This window comes from Thalassophryne amazonica, chromosome 14 (assembly GCF_902500255.1).
Source record: "Thalassophryne amazonica chromosome 14, fThaAma1.1, whole genome shotgun sequence".
NCBI lineage: Eukaryota > Metazoa > Chordata > Actinopteri > Batrachoidiformes > Batrachoididae > Thalassophryne > Thalassophryne amazonica.
The window spans coordinates 9,123,151-9,143,683 of record NC_047116.1 but is presented as its reverse complement, the minus strand read 5'-3'; the positions used below and the strand labels follow the sequence as shown (position 1 = coordinate 9,143,683).

The 20,533-nt window shown below is 41.1% G+C and overlaps 1 protein-coding gene across 1 annotated transcript; it reads right to left on the bottom strand.

Moving 5' to 3' along the window:
* Nucleotides 1–1,796: 1,796 nt before the first annotated feature.
* esd (esterase D/formylglutathione hydrolase) lies at nucleotides 1,797–19,348 on the bottom strand. Its single transcript, XM_034185782.1, is given in 10 exon segments — nucleotides 1,797–2,053; nucleotides 2,759–2,926; nucleotides 3,279–3,377; nucleotides 10,628–10,747; nucleotides 10,821–10,945; nucleotides 11,069–11,167; nucleotides 14,984–15,013; nucleotides 15,016–15,071; nucleotides 15,150–15,228; nucleotides 19,244–19,348. Coding segments are annotated over 9 exon segments (846 nt in total). The 5' UTR covers nucleotides 15,218–15,228; nucleotides 19,244–19,348; the 3' UTR covers nucleotides 1,797–1,972.
* Nucleotides 19,349–20,533: the final 1,185 nt, after the last annotated feature.

Below are 20,533 nucleotides of genomic sequence, written 5' to 3'. Positions count from 1 at the left end.
GAGCACTATCAAACATCTAGCCCTGCCCCTTTCCAGGAAACAACGCAGACTCACGCTCCTGATCCCGAATGCGACTCTGGTTTTGTCCAGAATATACACTAGGGTATACAATGACCCGGTGTTGCAGACCGAATGATCCCCCCTAAAAATCGGTCCGCCCTGTCTTCACTGCGCATGCGTCATCAGCTGCGGTTCACCGATTATCACCTCCTTTATGCTTCAGACTTCACTCCAGTCATCATCTATCTCAGCGACAGATATCTGAAGCTTTTGTACAGCAATCATTTCTACATAAATTCACCATTATTTCATCATCAAAAGACGAAGGAAGCGATCAGAGCAGCGCACGAGCTGCTAGCTGATGCATTCACTGCGTGTCGGTCATTTCAAAGTGTCATGGAATGTCACCTCGTTTCTGCTTAAAACTGACTTTAGAATGATTTAAGAGCTTTTACTTTGTCGTCTGCTGGTCAGTAATCACATTAATCCATTTGATTGCTTTGGGTGAAGAGACTCCATCTCAGACGAGCTGCTGTGGTCCGAAGTGATGCATGTGCAGTGGAGGCAGGGTGGACCATTCGGACTGGTTTACAGCCTGTGTAAAGCTAAGCTCCACCCCTCTAGTCCACATTATACCCTTAAATACATCTGTATTTCAATGTCCAGAGGTTTGTGCATTGTAATAACAAAAATGTTGAGAGAACAACTTGACCTCAGAAGAATAGTAACTACGTAGTCATGATATGTACCATATTGGCTTCCTTTTCAGTTTGATTTCCATGTTTCAGCCGCAACCTGGCAACATAACTGATGTAAAATTATGTTGAGTTTATATGTGACATCATCATAAGCATATCAACGAGCCTAGCCTAGCTTAAATAATAGGCCTGTGCTAGCCAGGGCATAAAACAGGCCACTTTGACCCTGGTACCGTCTCAGCAGGGGAGAGACCCAAAGAACCAAATCTCACTTCAAAAAGTCTAACAAATCTAAATTTTTTTGGTTAGAATTCTGCATTTCTGTTTCCAAATTGTTCAAATGTGGAGAGTTTAAAACAAAAAATCTGAGTGAGAACGAGGATCAGGACCGACAGCGAGATGCTGCTTCTGTCTGCAGGTCAAAGGTTAGTAAGAATCACAGTAGTATTTATGTGTATTTTTAGTGTGCCTTTTCTGTGCACATCACCAGTAAAACCACACTAACCCGCACTTTAAACTTTAACCTCTTTGTTCTGGTGACTGAGAAACCTTGAACCTAAAATGAGACAAACTTAAATGTGACGCTGATTTAAATTGTGTAGATGTTTGTTTCCTGCTGAGTGTTGACCAGTGGGTGTTTGTTTTGTGTTTTCTTTTGTAAATAGTCCAGTCATATTTGTTTTGTTTTGTACTTTTCTGACAGATGTATTTTTGTGATTTCTTTTCACATTTGTTGAAGTTTTGATGCATTTTGTAACTCTGTGAATCTTTTGTGTTCATGCATGAAACGTCGCCTTAACTGCTGTGAATACTGTAAATACTTTCAGTAAAGACCTCGTGTCAAAACTATGAAATTGGTCTTGAGTTTGTTTGCAGCTTTCTCGGGGGTCGGAGTTAATTACAGACTATGCAGTGAAAATTACTTTTTTTAATGAGAACAGAAAAACACAAACAAATTGATGCTTTTATTTTGAAAAACAAAACAGTCATCGATTAGTCTGTTTTCGTTTCCCTGCTGCAGGATATTTCTGTTTGTACCAAACTAACATTCATTCTATCAAACTAATCTAAAACCATTTCATTATACTGTTTTGGAAGTTTTTTGTGATGCATTTTGCTTAAATGTGATTAAAAACAAGCTGATGGATTAAAGGCACTGATGTCTGACATTTCTCATCATGTTTGTTAATTTCATACTTTAATTTGATCTGAGGGGAAACAGCAGTGACGGGTCTCAAAGCCGCGGTGTCCTCCAGCAGCGTTCTGATGGCGGTTCAGGCGTTCAGGTACTTGGCGTGGTGTTTAACGTGGTCGTTCATGAAGGAGTAGATGAAGAAGTAGCTGTGGTCGTAGCCCTGCACAAACAACACACAAATCCATGTTTTTGTCTCGTGTGCTCATTTTCTACCTCCAGCGGAAAATTGATTTCAGGCTTCTTCTTTTTTTTTCCGCAAACAAGATTCAGTTAGCAAAACTTCACAAAGTTCAAGGTTTTCAAAAAAGCTTTCAAATTATTGGTATGTTGGTATGAATCTTACTGAGTTTGATACTGAGTTTGATACCGAGTTTGAGGGGACGCCCCCCCCCCCCAATTTTTTTGGTTTTGGTTTATAACCTCAGGGATTTTATTCCTTGTAAATTGTGACAGTAATTTTACAATGTTTTGCGTGCCCCCTCCCCCCCCAATCACAAAATATTGTGGGGAAAGGGGGAGGTTCTCTTGTAAAATTGTGACTAATCTCACAAAGTTAACTATAATTTTGTGGAAAAGCTTTCTCGTACAAATTGAGGGTTTAATAAAGAAAATATTTTTTCCGATACCCTTTTTTGTAAAATTGTGACTAGTCTCTCAAATGTTTAACAGCTGCGGGTTTTCTTGTAAAAACTGCAACTTTAATTTGATGGATAAGTGGTTGAAGATGTATGTGCTGTAAGACTCCGCCCACATCCAGAAGTGAGCTCTTTGTCCCACTAGTCCGAGTCATCCTGTGTTTAGTGCTTCACGCCTCCATGTTTGTGGAAGTCGACTAAAAGCTACTGGTTTCTGTGGTGTTGCTGACCGGCTGTAGTCTGAAGACGACGGGGATTTTCTTTTCCGAGCAGACGGCAATCAGGTTGTCGGGCAGCAGCTGGCTGGCGGACAGGAACTGGTCATCACGGCCCTGATCGATCAGGATGTCGAGCTGCGGGCCAGAATATGCCGCCGCCAACACTGTGGCGTCATATGCCTGCAGGAAACAGAGGCGGAGCTTCATTCATCCTGATAACGCTGAAGAAAAATTCAACACCCAAAACTTTATAGTAACACTAAGAGCACATCACCCCGTGATTACAATACTTTGTTTTTTGTTTTTTTGGTTTAGATTTCCTGAAGCTTTTCATCACAGCGGCTGAATAAAGTAGCATTTTTATGTAAAAGAAAAAAAAATGCAGGTTTAAAAAAAAAAAAAAAAAACAAGTAAACCTGCTGACAGTTTTGTGAGTTTAAAGTCATCAGAGTCACTCAGAGGCTGGCTGAGAGGTGGCGCAAAGAGGGCGGGGTTTGGACATTATGATGGACGAGGAGTAAAGTCGTCTTACCTCCCATGTAGACCTGTCTGAGCCCAGGTATCCATTAAAGGCCTTCTGACCCCACGGGCACTGGATTGGGTTGCAGATGGGTGCGAATGCTGACACGGCCTGCACGACAGATGACAAGGACACGTTACAAGATGCACACCGAAAAAAAAAAAGTTCAAATCGCCCTCTGCTGAGAAAAGTCTTAGGAAGGATCAAAGACATTAACAAATGTACAAAACACTGAAGAAAAGTTGCACTTTGACATAAAAGACAAGTTTCAAAGCTGCTTTAAATATGGCAAAAAAAACAACAAAAAAAACCATCTTCAACCACTTATCCAGGATCAGGTGGGAATAAAGACAGTAATCCTATCACGAGTCAGATGTTTAGAAAGACAATGAGCACAGAGTCTGCACTAACACAGCGCCCTCCCTGGCAAAACTGATAACTGCACCGCTGTCAAGTGACGCTTTCACAGGCTTTCACACAGTGCAGTTTGGTGATTTTGACCTCACCTCTTGGCGTCACCATTTCGAATGCACATACCACATTCGGTGACAATCAAGTAGATAAAGAAGTTATTCAATCAATCAATCAACTTTTTTTTTATATAGCGCGAAATCACAACAAACAGTTGCCCCAAGGCGCTTTATATTGTAAGGCAAGGCCATACAATAATTATGAAAAACCCCAACGGTCAAAACGACCCCCTGTGAGCAAGCACTTGGCTACAGTGGGAAGGAAAAACTCCCTTTTAACAGGAAGAAACCTCCAGCAGAACCAGGCTCAGGGAGGGGCAGTCTTCTGCTGAGACTGGTTGGGGCTGAGGGAAAGAACCAGGAAAAAGACATGCTGTGGAAGGGGGCAGAGATCGATCACTAATGATTAAATGCGGAGTGATGCATACAGAGCAAAAAGAGAAAGAAACAGTGCATCATGGGAACCCCCCACAGTCTACGTCTAAAGCAGCATAACCAAGGGATAGTCCAGGGTCACCTGATCCAGCCCTAACTATAAGCCTTAGCGAAAAGGAAAGTTTTAAGCCTAATCTTAAAAGTAGAGAGGGTGTCTGTCTCCCTGATCTGAATTGGGAGCTGGTTCCACAGGAGAGGAGCCTGAAAGCTGAAGGCTCTGCCTCCCATTCTACTCTTACAAACCCTAGGAACTACAAGTAAGCCTGCAGTCTGAGAGCGAAGCGCTCTAATGGGGTAATATGGTACTACGAGGTCCCTAAGATAAGATGGGACCTGATTATTCAAAACCTTATAAGTAAGAAGAAGAATTTTAAATTCTATTCTAGAATTAACAGGAAGCCAATGAAGAGAGGCCAACACGGGTGAGATATGCTCTCTCCTTCTAGTCCCCGTCAGTACTCTAGCTGCAGCATTTTGAATTAACTGAAGGCTTTTTAGGGAACTTTTAGGACAACCTGATAATAATGAATTACAATAGTCCAGCCTAGAGGAAATAAATGCATGAATTAGTTTTTCAGCATCACTCTGAGACAAGACCTTTCTGATTTTAGAGATATTGCGTAAATGCAAAAAGGCAGTCCTACATATTTGTTTAATATGCGCTTTGAATTACATATCCTGATCAAAAATGACTCCAAGATTTCTCACAGTATTACTAGAGGTCAGGGAAATGCCATCCAGAGTAAAGATCTGGTTAGAGACCATGCTTCTAAGATTTGTGGGGCCAAGTACAATAACTTCAGTTTTATCTGAGTTTAAAAGCAGGAAATTAGAGGTCATCCATGTCTTTATGTCTGTAAGACAATCCTGCAGTTTAGCTAATTGGTGTGTGTCCTCTGGTTTCATGGATAGATAAAGCTGGGTATCATCTGCGTAACAATGAAAATTTAAGCAATACCGTCTAATAATACTGCCTAAGGGAAGCATGTATAAAGTGAATAAAATTGGTCCTAGCACAGAACCTTGTGGAACTCCATAATTAACTTTAGTCTGTGAAGAAGATTCCCCATTTACATGAACAAACTGTAATCTATTAGACAAATATGATTCAAACCACCGCAGCGCAGTGCCCCTAATACCTATGACATGCTCTAATCTCTGTAATAAAATTGTATGGTCAACAGTATCAAAAGCAGCACTGAGGTCCAACAGAACAAGCACAGAGATAAGTCCACTGTCCGAAGCCATAAGAAGATCATTTGTAACCTTCACTAATGCTGTTTCTGTACTATGATGAATTCTAAAACCTGACTGAACCTCTTCAAATAGACCATTCCTCTGCAGGTGATCAGTTAGCTGTTTTACAACTACCCTCTCAAGAATCTTTGAGAGAAAAGGAAGGTTGGAGATTGGCCTATAATTAGCTAAGATAGCTGGGTCAAGTGATGGCTTTTTAAGTAATGGTTTAATTACTGCCACCTTAAAAGCCTGTGGTACATAGCCAACTAACAAAGATAAGTTGATCATATTTAAGATTGAAGCATTAAATAATGGTAGGACTTCCTTGAGCAGCCTGGCAGGAATGGGGTCTAATAAACATGTTGATGGTTTGGATGAAGTAACTAATGAAAATAACTCAGAACAATCGGAGAGAAAGAGTCTAACCAAATACCGGCATCACTGAAAGCAGCCAAAGATAACGATACATCTTTGGGATGATTATGAGTAATTTTTTCTCTAATAGTCAAAATTTTGTTAGCAAAGAAAGTCATGAAGTCATTACTAGTTAAAGTTAATGGAATACTCAGCTCAATAGAGCTCTGACTCTTTGTCAGCCTGGCTACAGTGCTGAAAAGGAACCTGGGGTTGTTCTTATTTTCTTCAATTAGTGATGAGTAGAAAGATGTCCTAGCTTTACGGAGGGCTTTTTTATAGAGCAACAAACTCTTTTTCCAGGCTAAGTGAAGATCTTCTAAATTAGTGAGACGCCATTTCCTCTCCAACTTACGGGTTATCTGCTTTAAGCTACGAGTCTGTGAGTTATACCACGGAGTCAGACACTTCTGATTTAAAGCTCTCTTTTTCAGAGGAGCTACAGCATCCAAAGTTGTCTTCAATGAGGATGTAAAACTATTGACGAGATACTCTAACTCCCTTACAGAGTTTAGGTAGCTACTCTGCTCTGTGTTGGTATATGACATTAGAGAACATAAAGAATGAATCATATCCTTAAACCTAGTTACAGCGCTTTCTGAAAGACTTCTAGTGTAATGAAACTTATTCCCCACTGCAGGGTAGTCCAACAGGGTAAATGTAAATGTTATTAAAAAATGATCAGACAGAAGGGAGTTTTCAGGGAATACTGTTAAGTCTTCTATTTCCATACCATACGTCAAAACAAGATCTAAGATATGATTAAAGTGGTGGGTGGACTCATTTACTTTTTGAGCAAAGCCAATAGAGTCTAATAATAGATTAAATGCAGTGTTGAGGCTGTCATTCTCAGCATCTGTGTGGATGTTAAAATCGCCCACTATAATTATCTTATCTGAGCTAAGCACTAAGTCAGACAGAAGGTCTGAAAATTCACGGAGAAACTCACAGTAACGACCAGGTGGACGATAGATAATAACAAATAAAACTGGTTTTTGGGACTTCCAATTTGGATGGAAAAGACTAAGAGACAAGCTTTCAAATGAATTAAAGCTCTGTCTAGGTTTTTGATTAATTAATAAGCTGGAATGGAAGATTGCTGCTAATCCTCCGCCCCAGCACGTACTACGAGCATTCTGACCATTCTGACAGTTAGTGTGACTCGGGGGTGTTGACTCATTTAAACTAACATATTCATCCTGCTGTAACCAGGTTTCTGTTAGGCAGAATAAATCTATACGTTGATCAATTATTATATAATTTACCAACAGGGACTTAGAAGAGAGAGACCTAATGTTTAATAGACCACATTTAACTGTTTTAGTCTGTGGTGCAGTTGAAGGTGCTATATTATTTTTTCTTTTTGAATTTTTTTGCTTAAATAGATTTTTGCTGGTTATTGGTGGTCTGGGAGCAGGCACCGTCTCTACGGGGATGGGGTAATGAGGGGATGGCAGGGGGAGAGAAGCTGCAGAGAGGTGTATAAGACCACAGCTCTGCCTCCTGGTCCCAACCCTGGATAGTCACAGTTTAGAGGATCCAAGAAAATTGGCCAGATTTCTAGAAATGAGAGCTGCTCCATCTAAAGTGGGATGGATGCCGTCTCTCCTAACAAGACCACATTTTCCCCAGAAGCTTTGCCAATTATCTATGAAGCCCACCTCATTTTTTGGACACCACTCAGACAGCCAGCAATTCAAGGAGAACATGCGGCTAAACATGTCACTCCCGGTCTGATTGGGGAGGGGCCCAGAGAAGACAACAGAGTCCGACATTGTTTTTGCAAAGTTACACACCGATTTAATGTTAATTTTAGTGACCTCCGATTGGCGTAACCGAGTGTCATTACTGCCGACGTGAATTACAATCTTACCAAATTTACGCTTAGCCTTAGCCAGCAATTTCAAATTCCTTCAATGTCGCCTGCTCTGGCCCCCGGAAGACAATTGACAATGGTTGCTGGTGTCGCTAACTCACATTTCTCAAACAGAGTCGCCAATAACCAGAGTTTGATCCTCGGCGAGTGTATCGTCGAGTGGGGAAAAACGGTTAGAGATGTGAACGGGTTGACGGTGTACACGGGGCTTCTGTTTAGGGCTACGCTTCCTCCTCACAGTCACCCAGTCAGCCTGCTTTCCCGACTGCCCGGGATCTGCCAGGGGGGAACTAACGGCGGCTAAGCTACCTTGGTCCGCACCGAGTACAGGGGCCTGGCTAGCTGTAGAATTTTCCACGGTGCGGAGCCGAGTCTCCAATTCGCCCAGCCTGGCCTCCAAAGCTACGAATAAGCTGCACTTATTACAAGTACCATTACTGCTAAAGGAGGCCGAGGAATAACTAAACATTTCACACCCAGAGCAGAAAAGTGCGGGAGAGACAGGAGAAGCCGCCATGCTAAATCGGCTAAGAGCTAGTAGCTACGCAACCTAGCGGATTCCTAAAAACACGCAAAGTGAATAATGTATAAATAATTTAGAGGTGATTCAGCAGAAGGAGTGCTTTAGTTAAGGCACCAGACAGGCCATGAAGCAGCACAAGTAACACACGGCAACAGCGAACGCACGACAACGGTGCAAAAATAAAATAAAAATCCACTAGACAGGCTGTGGAGCAGCACAGATAACACACGACAACAGTGGTAAAAAATAAAATAAAAATCCACTGGACAGGCTGTGGAGCAGCACAGGTAACGCACGACAACGGTGGTAAAAAATAAAATAAAAATCCACTAGACAGGCTGTGGAGCAGCACAGGTAACACACGACAACAGTGGTAAAAAATAAAATAAAAATCCACTGGACAGGCTGTGGAGCAGCACAGGTAACGCACGACAACAGTGCTAAAAAATAAAATAAAAATCCACTGGACAGGCTGTGGAGCAGCATAGGTAACGCACGACAACAGTGCTAAAAAAATAAAATCAAAATCAAAATCCACTGGACAGGCTGTGGAGCAGCACAGGTAACGCACGACAACAGTGCTAAAAAAAAAATAAAATCAAAATCAAAATCCACTGGACAGGCTGTGGAGCAGCACAGGTAACGCACGACAACGGTGCTAAAATAAAAAAAAAAATCCACTAGACAGGCTGTGGAGCAGCACAGGTAACGCACGACAACGGTGCTAAAATAAAAAATAAAAAAAATCCACTAGACAGGCTGTAGAGCAGCACAGGTAACGCACGACAACGGTGCTAAAATAAAAAAAAAAAAAAAAAATCCACTAGACAGGCTGTGGAGCAGCACAGGTAACGCACGACAACGGTGCTAAAATAAAAAAAAAAAAAAATCCACTAGACAGGCTGTAGAGCAGCACAGGTAACGCACGACAACAGTGCTAAAAAAAAAATAAAATCAAAATCAAAATCCACTGGACAGGCTGTGGAGCAGCACAGGTAACGCACGACAACGGTGCTAAAATAAAAAAAAAATCCACTAGACAGGCTGTGGAGCAGCACAGGTAACGCACGACAACAGTGCTAAAAAAAAATAAAATAAAAATAAAATCCACTGACAGGCTGTGGAGCAGCACAGGTAACGCACGACAACAGTGCTAAAAAATAAAATCAAAATCAAATCCACTGGACAGGCTGTGGAGCAGCACAGGTAACGCACGACAACGGTGCTAAATAAAATAAAAAACCACTAGACAGGCTGTGGAGCAGCACAGGTAACGCACGACAACGGTGCTAAAATAAAATAAAAATCCCTAGACAGGCTGTGGAGCAGCACAGGTAACGCACGACAACAGTGCTAAAAAAATAAAATCAAAATCAAATCCACTGACAGGCTGTGGAGCAGCACAGGTAACGCACGACAACGGTGCTAAAATAAAATAAAAATCCACTGGACAGGCTGTGGAGCAGCACAGGTAACGCACGACAACGGTGCTAAAATAAAATAAAAATCCACTAGACAGGCTGTGGAGCAGCACAGGTAACGCACGACAACGGTGCTAAAATAAATAAAAATCCACTAGACAGGCTGTGGAGCAGCACGACACAGTGCTAAAAAATAAATAAAAATAAAAACGAAAGCGTTAGCAAGCTAGTTAGCTTGCCAACGCTGATGAAAGTTAGCTGATAAAAGTGCTCCGTCGCGATGTTTCGACCGTTAGAGGTCTTCTTTAGGCGTTGGAGCACGGTGAAAAAGTAAAAAAAAAAAAAAGTAAAAAAGTAAAAAAAAAAAAAAAGTAAAAAAGTCTTGAAAAAGACTGTTAATTCAAAGAACTCAAACAGCTCAGTTCAAACAGCTAACAGATACAGCAAACACTGCTGTGCTCCGGAACAGCAAAATGAGGGGTCAAGATCATAGGTTATTCCCCTAAGATTTTAAAAGTGAACTTTTGACTTCAAAAATCAATAAGCTTCTTGGGGTCATAATTCATAATGCATCTACCTAATTTGGAGACAGTCTGGCGGTTCAAAGTACACTCCACTGACCTTGACGTTTGAGCTTTTGGGGCCAACACGCGCGCGCGCACACACAAACACACAGTGTGGTGACATTCAGACCAGCACAGGTGAAGTTATCTTGCTCACAAGTGAAATGTCACAGCTGATGCACATCACGCCACCTCCCCCACAGACTGCGCGGTTAGAGAAACACTCAGCAGGAAGCGGCGTGTCCTCTAAAGTAAGTGGACTTCCTGTTTAATGTAATGTTTCACAGCATTATAACCTGGTACAGGGGGGCGTCTCTCCAAAAACAACCAGACAGGTTTGTTGACGATGTCGTGGTTGCCATGAAGAACTTTTTACGTCGCTTCAGAAAGATGTCACATGATTATGAATGCGTGCAGTACCTTATATTTCCCAGGATTCTTCAGGGCAAAGATGAGCGCACCGTGGCCGCCCATGGAGTGACCACATACGGACATCCTGTCGGGGTCGGCGGGGAAGTTGGCGTTGATGACCTTTGGGAGCTGATAAACAGAGAGATTAGGTTTTTTGTTGTTGTTTTGTGTATTTGTGGTGTTATGTGACTCGGGGACGCACCTCTTCAGTCACGTACGAGTACATGCGGTAGTTGGTCTTCCATGGATCCTGAGTGGCATCGACATAAAAACCAGCTCCAGTGCCGAAGTCCCAGTTCTCGTCCTCGCCCTCGATGTTACAGCCTCCTGAGGCAGGATGGAAAAACCAGTATAAAAACCCACTTTAGCTCCGCCCCCACCACTAATGATAAAGCCATTCAGGGTTAGAGCGCCCCCTGGAGGACAGATTTTTGTATCGCTTTTGCATACGTGGGCTGGTGTCCGGGGCGACGATGATGATGCCGTGTTCGGCTGCGGCGAGCTGACTGCCCGCTTTGGTGATGAAGTTCTGCTCGGTGCACGTCAGACCTGGAAACAAAGCACACAACACACAGGTGATGCAGTAACCAGTGTTAGCTAACATCATCAACCCACGACTGGCTGGACCTGTGTGAAAAATAAGCCAGTCTGATGAGAAACGAGCCTTCAGTGAAGGTTATCTAATCAACTAAAGCAACATCATTTTAATATAAAATAAACAGCCTTTAAACCGGTTAATACAGTTTTAAAAATAATTTAATCCTCATTAATATTCAATGTGCAAATACTGAAATTGTCAAGTACTTTAGACCATATAAAGAAATAGAAACTGAAATTATTTCAGAAAAAAAAATTTTTTTTCAGTTTCTATGTGTCTGTAGATTGTGCCTGTCAGAAATAAAATAAGACTTAACATGTTGTTATATCTCATTTATAAAGTAAAATACTGTTTTGTTACATTACAGAGAATCCAGTGCTGTAATTTTTTTTTTACAATTTTACATGTAATTTAAAGACACCCCCCCTTCTCCCCCCACCCCAAAATAAAAAAAACAGCCATGCCCCTGAAAACCTGCAGTCATGTTATGACTTTATTCCTGTAGGTTAAATGCTAAATTAAATGCTTTTAAAAACTCATACCTGGACAGTTTGATTTAAATGTGATCAAAATGAAAAGATGAGAATCATAACGATTTTAATCAACTCTCAAACCATGAGGGATGTACAGACTGAGCCGAAATTAGCAGCCGTTCGATCGGTTTGAGCTCCTGAAGTCCGGGAGGCGCTACAGAGCTCCTCTGGCCAAAGGTTCTTTAACCCCCTGGGGTCCCGAGGGCATTTTTTGGACAGTTCACTCGCTGGCATAAATGTTTTATTATTGCTGTTAAACAGCTCTCCCTGCATCCCACAATCAAGTTTGATTTCTCTTTTTTTCAGGACAACCTGTGCTTTCAGAAGTATATATATATATATCTATAGATATATATATATTAATATAACACACATAATATATATCGATAGATATATATATAGATATATATATATATATATACCACACCATATCTATATATATATATATCTACACACATATACGAGGGCTGTCCGTAAAGTATAGGTCCTTTTATTTTTTTCAAAAACTATATGGATTCATCATATGTTTTTACGTCAGACATGCTTGAACCCTCGTGCGCATGCGTGAGTTTTTCCACGCCTGTCGGTGACGTCATTCGCCTGTGAGCACTCCTGTGGGAGGAGTCGTCCAGCCCCTCGTCGGAATTCCTTTGTCTGAGAAGTTGCTGAGAGACTGGCGCTTGTTTGATCAAAATTTTTTCTAAACCTGGAGAACATCGAAGTGGACACGGTTCGAAAAATGTAAGCTGGTTTCAGTGAAAATTTTAACAGCTGATGAGAGATTTTGAGGTGATTCTGTCGCTTTAAGGACTTCCCACGGTGCGAGACGTCGCTCAGCGCTCTCAGGCGGCGTCCTCAGCCTGTTTCAAGCTGAAAACCTCCCACATTTCAGGCTCTCTTGATCCAGGACGCCGTGAGAGAACAGAGACGTTTCAGAAGAAGTCGGTTTCAGCATTTATCCGGATATTCCACTGTTAAAGGAGATTTTTTTTAATGAAAGACGTGCGGACGGGTCCCGCGCGTCGGGACGCAGCCGACGCGGGCGGCACAGGAAAAACACCTCCGTGTTGATAACCATTTGTTAAAATCCAGTTGGCTTTTTGCTGGCTTTCAGTGGAGTGAGTATATGAGAAATTGTTTATCAGCTGGAGATGTTCCAACTTGTCCTTAAGGCTTCCAACAGAGGTGTTTTTCCTGTGGCGTGAGCGTCGCGTGCGGCTGCGAGCCGACGCTGCATACGCCAACACGTCTTTCATTAAAAAAATCTCCTTTAACAGGTGAATATCCGGTATAAAACGCTGAAACCGACTTTTCTGAAACTTCTCGTTTCTCGCACGACGTCCTGATCAATTAGAGCCTGAAATGTGGAGGTTTTTAAGCTGTGATGAACAGGCTGATGACGCCTGGACGGAGAGCGCTGCGCGACGTCTCGCACCATGAAAGTCCTTAAAGTGACAGAAATCACCTCAAAATCTCTCATTCAGCTGTTAAATTTTCACTGAAAAACCAGCTTAATTTTTCGAACACTGTCCACTTCGATGGTTCTTCACAAGGTTTAGAAAAATTTTGATCAAACAAAGCGCCCAGTACTCTCAGCAACTTCTCATGACAAAGGAATTCCGGACGAGGGGCGGGACGACTCCTCCCACTAAGGAGCTGCTCACAGGCGAAATGACAGTCACCTGACAGGCTGGAAAACTCACGGCCTGCCGACGAGGTTTCAGCTATGTCTGACGTAAAAACATATGAATGAAATCCCTATATATATATATATATACATATATATATATATATAATAATCCTATAGATATATATATATATATATATATATATATCAATATATATTATATCTTGCCCTAGTAGTGTTTTATAAGGTTTACAATCAAAAATAGGCAAGGAAGAAATAAAGCAAAAACTAATTTTCCACCACACATTTAATCAAAAACACACAGCAAACTATAATAAACAACTGTTTTTGCACCACTTTATAAAGGTGATATGAGGTCTTGTGTGAAAGGACTGTACAACAAAAAGGTTCAAACAATAAAACACAAATGCACATTTTGAACAATACATACAAAATGGTCTATGCATTTTGTTGTCCACTGATATGGTAAACAGTGCTTTACACTGAGAAAGCAACAGTTATCCAGTAACATTCACATGCAAACTAGTGGAGCAATCCTGATAGTTACACACTCTGTTTGAGCATGTGAGACTGTCATCAGAGGCTCTCGTGTGCTTCACTGTGCGTAATGGCGCAGGGCACATGGAGAGCAACAGTATGTACTCACTGGAGCACCCAGGGGGCTATTTAAACGGTGCAACTAGTAACACATCACTCCTGAAAACGATCATTGGCTTTCACGTGAGCTAAATCTGCCCTACAGTTGGATTTTGGAAACCATGTGATGGTGAAACAATCCGATTAGACACTCACATTACACACGTCATCACACAGCTTCTATGAGGAGTACAAAGGATGGCCGATGGCTGGCTCGAAAGTCCGCGGAGTTAACTTTTCAACAAAAAAAAGAAAAAAAAAGTATGTTTCTATCTCATATCATTCAAAAGTTATTTATAATTTAGTAAAGCTTGGTCTTAGCCGTCGTATATGAGGGTGTCGGCCCCAGGAGGGTTAAAAAAAAAATTTACCAATGCCGTCGCCATTATGAACTCGACAAAGTGACCAACCCACAGACAAAACTGAACTGCTTTACTTCTGTTTTATTTTAGTAGATCTCATTTTATGTTTATTTATCTTACTAGACTACTATATTTTATTTCTTATTTTCTTCCTATGTATTTCACTATATCTTTGTTTTATTGTGTCTATTATATGTTTTTATGTATGACGATGTTGTATTTTAGTATTTTTGTGTGTGTGTGTGTGTGTGTGTGTGTGTGCTGGTGAGCCAAAGACAATTTTCCACCTTGGTGGACATAAAGAATTATTCTATTCTAAATCAAACAATATTTTATGATGATATCGGATCATTAAGAAGGCAATGAAATAAATTATAATGGATAATAATATCAGTGTTTAAGAATTTTTTTTGATCATGACTGTGGCAGTTTGGCATTCAGTGATTTAAAAAAATCATAACTTCTCTATAAATTCACTGTTTTCTGATATATTCCACAGTGCTCCTGTTTCCAAACACAATGACAGATGCGTGTGTGTGTGTGTGTGTGTGTGTGTGGTGTGTGTGCTGACTCGGACCAGTCACTCACCAGACAGCCAGTACATGACGGGACAATTTTCGTCTCTGCTTTAGGAGGCAGAATAAACTGCAACTTCATCTTACACTTCAGCTCCGCGCTGCAACAAACGTCATTAACACACATTAAAACAAAAAAAAACAACACTGACATCACTTCCTGCCGCAGGTGAACTCACCTGTCGTGCTCGAAAACCTTCTGGTAGCCGCCGGCACATTTGTTCGAGGAAACCTGCGTGAGAGTCATTTGTGACCGATCTGTGCGTGCACGCACACACACACACACACACACACACACACACACACACACACACACAACACACAACACACACCACACACACACCCCCCTGTGAATGGAGATGTGGCCTCAACCATATTTACCATTTCCAGAAACAAAAAAAGACATTTTTTTTCCACCAGATAAAAATACAAAGAAGTGAATTTAAAAAACAAAATAAAGCAGTGATTTGACAGAGGAAAATAAAAGTGTTAAAGACACAACATGGCTGTAAAAAGTAGATTTTAGCAAAAAAAAAAACAACTGTCACCTTAAAACTGATTTTTTTTTTTTTTTTAAAGATTCAAATTGTTGGAGGGTGACATATGACCCGCTCAGATTTGGGAACAATCTTGTTACATGTGTGTCTCACGTTAATAAAAAAAATTTTATTCAAATTTGTGCTTTTAAACGTGTGATGGTCAGAAAACGTTAATATAACTGGATCCCTCCATAATCTTTAATATGACCCGAGGAAAACCCAAGACAAGCTGGAGGGGATGGAGAACATCTCGGGATTCCCCAGGAAGAGTTAGTGGACTTGGCCAAGGAACAAAAGTATGGACTGAGCTGCACAGTCTGCTGCCACTGCCTGGATAAGTAGCACAAAATGAATGAGTGAATGACTGGACTTACAGGGCTGTTTAATCGAGATTTCAATGAAATCTGATAAGGACACATGGAGACATGTGACCCCTGTAACAATGAATTTCGCGTGTTGACTGAATTGAGCGCCACCTCCACTGTCACACCTTCATTATCCCACGTTAGTTTCCAGTGGCACAGTACCAGACGTGTTAACAGAAATATACGTGCATAAACTAGCTTGAGATGAATGCTTCAAATGCAAATGTCACTTCAGCAAAAAGCAGTATTTGCAGGGCCCCCCTATAGGCAACCCCCTCCACCAGCAGCCTAAATTATGGGAGCTTCTGAAATGCTTCCCATTACAGTCGACACCAATCAAAATCAAGCTTGGCAGTCATTGGCAAATTGAGATATTTCAACTTCAAAAACTTTCAATTTTGACCCTCGAGATGTTGACCCTTTCAGAGGCCCTGGGGGGGTTGTTTGATTTCGGGAATGAGAATCAGTCAATAAATAAGTAAATCAATGACCGGGTCACCTGGTTCATAAAATTTAAAAAAAAAAAAAAAAGGCAGTGGACATTTTGCTGGACCCGGCAAACTTACAGCTATTGATTGGCTAATTCACATGATGTCATCGGTACCAGAACCTGTGATGAAATCAGCTCCAGCAAAGTTGGACTGGACGATATTTTGCCGTACGTGGCTTGCGCTGTTTTGCCGGCCGTCTAAATTTATTCACGAAGGAACGGCCGCAGTTGGGCGGGAACTTTCTTTCTTTATTGTTTATTTGATGAGGACAATGCACATTAATGAACACTTTTCATGGCTTAGTGTAAATATGCCAGATTTAGCTAAAAGCTACTTTCCATCTGTAGTCCTCAGACACACAACAACAAACAATAATTACAATAAATAAATAAATTAAAACAAAACATGAGATTATGTACAACTTAAAGGCCACCGGAGTTTAAGATCTCCTTATTTCACTTTCATGATAGTAGCTCGACATTGGTGATTTTCATTACTGAAAATTGGCATATTTTACCATTCACTATTTTCAGGGGTGGACTGATCGAAGGTTTTGCAGACATGACACTGATGCAGAAAAAACAGGATAAACACACGTCCCGACGTGGACTTCTGTATTTTCGTTTTTATTCTGTCTTTAATTTGCAGGTTTTGTTTATCATCCCCGTCCTACACAGAAAATTAGCAAGACTGCAAAAATTATTTCCACCGTGCCTGAAATTATTTCCACAGCATGGCGAAAAGCATCAGTGGAAATAATTTCGGGCACGGCTACGTTTTTGAGCTGCTTTTAGCATCTGAGAATCCCTCCGCTACAACCCCTGGCAAAAATTATGGAATCACCGGCCTCGGAGGATGTTCATTCAGTTGTTTAATTTTGTAGAAAAAAGCAGATCACAGACATGACACAAAGCTAAAGTCATTTCAAATGGCAACTTTCTGGCTTTAAGAAACACTATAAGAAATCAAGAAAAAAAGATTGTGGCAGTCAGTAACGGTTACTTTTTTAGACCAAGCAGAGGAAAAAAATATGGAATCACTCAATTCTGAGGAAAAAATTATGGAATCATCCTGTAAATTTTCATCCCCCAAATTAACACCAAATCAGATCTGCTCATTGACATTGACCCTATGCCATGACATTGACCCTATGTGTCTTTTTGCAAGGAATGTTTTTGCAGTTTTTGCTCTATGGCAAGATGCATTATCATCTTGAAAAATGATTTCATCATCCCCAAACATCCTTTCAATTGTCCAAAATATCAACATAAACTTGTGCATTTATTGATGATGTAATGACAGCCATCTCCCCAGTGCCTTTACCTGACATGCAGCCCCATATCATCAATGACTGTGGAAATTTACATGTTCTCTTCAGGCAGTCATCTTTATAAATCTCATTGGAACGGCACCAAACAAAAGTTCCAGCATCATCACCTTGCCCAATGCAGATTCGAGATTCATCACTGAATATGACTTTCATCCAGTCATCCACAGTCCACGATTGCTTTCCCTTAGCCCATTGTAACCTTGTTTTTTTCTGTTTAGGTGTTAATGATGCCTTTCGTTTAGCTTTTCTGTATGTAAATCCCATTTCCTTTAGGCGGTTTCTTACAGTTCGGTCACAGACGTTGACTCCAGTTTCCTCCCATCCGTTCCTCATTTGTTTTGTTGTACATTTTTCGATTTTTGACACATATTGCTTTAAGTTTTCTGTCTTGACGCTTTGATGCTTTGACGCTTCCTGTCTACCAGTATGTTTGCCTTTAACAACCTTCCCATGTTGTTTGTATTTGGTCCAGAGTTTAGACACAGCTGACTGTGAACAACCAACATCTTTTGCAACATTGCGTGATGATTTACTCTCTTTTAAGAGTTTGATAATCCTCTCCTTTGTTTCAATTGACATCTCTCGTGTTGGAGCCATGATTCATGTCAGTCCACTTGGTGCAACAGCTCTCCAAGGTGTGATCATTCCTTTTTAGATGCAGACTAACGAGCAGATCTGATATGATGCAGGTGTTAGTTTTGGGGATGAAAATTTACAGGGTGATTCCATAATTTTTTCCTCAGAATTGAGTGATTCCATTTTTTTTTTTCCTCTGCTTGGTCTAAAAAAGTAACCGTTACTGACTGCCACAATCTTTTTTTCTTGATTTCTTATAGTGTTTCCTAAAGCCAGAAAGTTACCATTTGAAATGACTTTAGTTTTGTGTCATGTCTGTGATCTGCTTTTTTTCTACAAAATTAAACAACTGAATGAACATCCTCCGAGGCCGGTGATTCCATAATTTTTGCCAGGGGTTGTAGTAGGTGATTTTCTGTTCCGATTCAAACGACTTTATGGCACTCAAAACGGCATTTAAAGATGAAAAATCAGCACCAACACTCAATGCAGAGGGCGCCGCCATGCTGAAATAAACTCTACAATGATGTAATTTGAACTAGCCAATCAGCAAGGAGATCCGGTCAAATATCGCTAGGTGCGTGTTTACCGTATCCGGCAAAATATCCACTGCAAAAAAAAAAAAAAAAAAAAAAAAAAAAAAAAAAAAAAAAAAAAATCCTCTTCATTCCACATGTAGTTTGGACATCCACATTCATTTGACCTAAAACACAAACTGTCACACAGCAGCAAGATTTATTTACAAGCCGAATTTTCTGTAACTAAGTGCGGGTAATAAAATATTTAATAAGAATTCAATTAAGTGGTTTTATAGTTTATAAGCAACGCTAATTGTAAATGTGTTGGATTTCGAGCAGAGTTTGATGCCGCGTAACATCAGCGTGCTACGTTTTTCTTTCTCGGTAATTACTAACGTTTGCTGGAGCTGAGACACTTTGCGATTATAAACAAACAGAACTCACGGTGACGAACCTCAACAAATGACGCTGTTTGCGGTAAACTGTCGGTAATTTCTTGCTAACTTGTCCGCTGTGAGCAGTCCACGGTCCAGCCGCGCGTGACGTCACAAGGCCCGCCCTCTTCACCGTTTTTAACCATACCGCTAGATGGCAGCAGTGAGCTTCTGAACCAGAGCACGGTTGTGCAAAAAGCAAACTGCTGTGGCAGTTTGAACACGCTGCTGTGTGCAACAGCTGATCCTGTCAGCTGGACGAAGTTAAGCAGAGTGAGTCCTCATCAGTATTTGGCTGGAAGAGTAGAAAATACACATGATTCTCTCTCCACGTGCGCCTGGAGTCGGATCAGGAAGGGCATCCAGTATGAACACTGTCAAATCTCTACTGTAGCAACTGGGAGCAGACAAAACACAAAACTGTCAACTGTTTGTACAGTCAGGCATGAGATGGACACAGTATGTTTGCTGACTGAAGAGAGGGACAGTGCAGAATAGATGGAGCATGTTTGCTGGAGGATGTAGTTGAAGATAATGCAAAATGACGGATGGAAGCAGTACGGTGTGTTCGCTGGACAATCTGGTTGAACAGAGGAGGCTGGTTGAACAGACAGATGGTGCAAAATAGAGGGATGTATGGAAGCAGTATGTGTGCTAGATGATCTTGTTGAAGAGGCACAGTACAAAATCGAAGGATGTGTGGAAGAAGTACAAAATAGATGGAAAGATGGAGCCAGTATGTTTGCTGAACAATCTTGTTGAAGAGAGTGATGATGCAAACTCAATGGATGGATGGATGGATGATTTGGTTAAAAAGGGGGACTGTGCAAGATGACTTGGCAACTTTCTCCCTGATGGACTACTGGCTTGAACTACACTCTTCTAATTAATACAAGGTTGTAATACTTTCTTTTATTTATGTTACCTAATGCTTCTGTTAGTTTTTAGGTGTAACTGTTGCAAATTTTAGGTCATTGTTTTGTTCCCGTGTGAATCCTTAGGAGTGGTTAGCAGTCCCATTAGCGGTTAGCTTTCACTAGCTTGGCTACACACTTGGATTTTCTGGTGCACAAATTATATTATATTACTCTCTATATTAATCTTGTGTGATGCTGACAGATAGGCTGGCTCTTTTAGAGAGTCATATCCATAAGCTAGAGTAGCTTCTTAGTTCATTGGAGTTAGATATTATGGACACAGCAGATAAGCTTAGTGTTGGGCCAGCTAGCGCATCTGTTAGCATTAGCTTAGCAACGCCGGCAAAAGATAATGGCTTTTGGACTGTTACTAGGCGGAAGAAGTCGGATAGG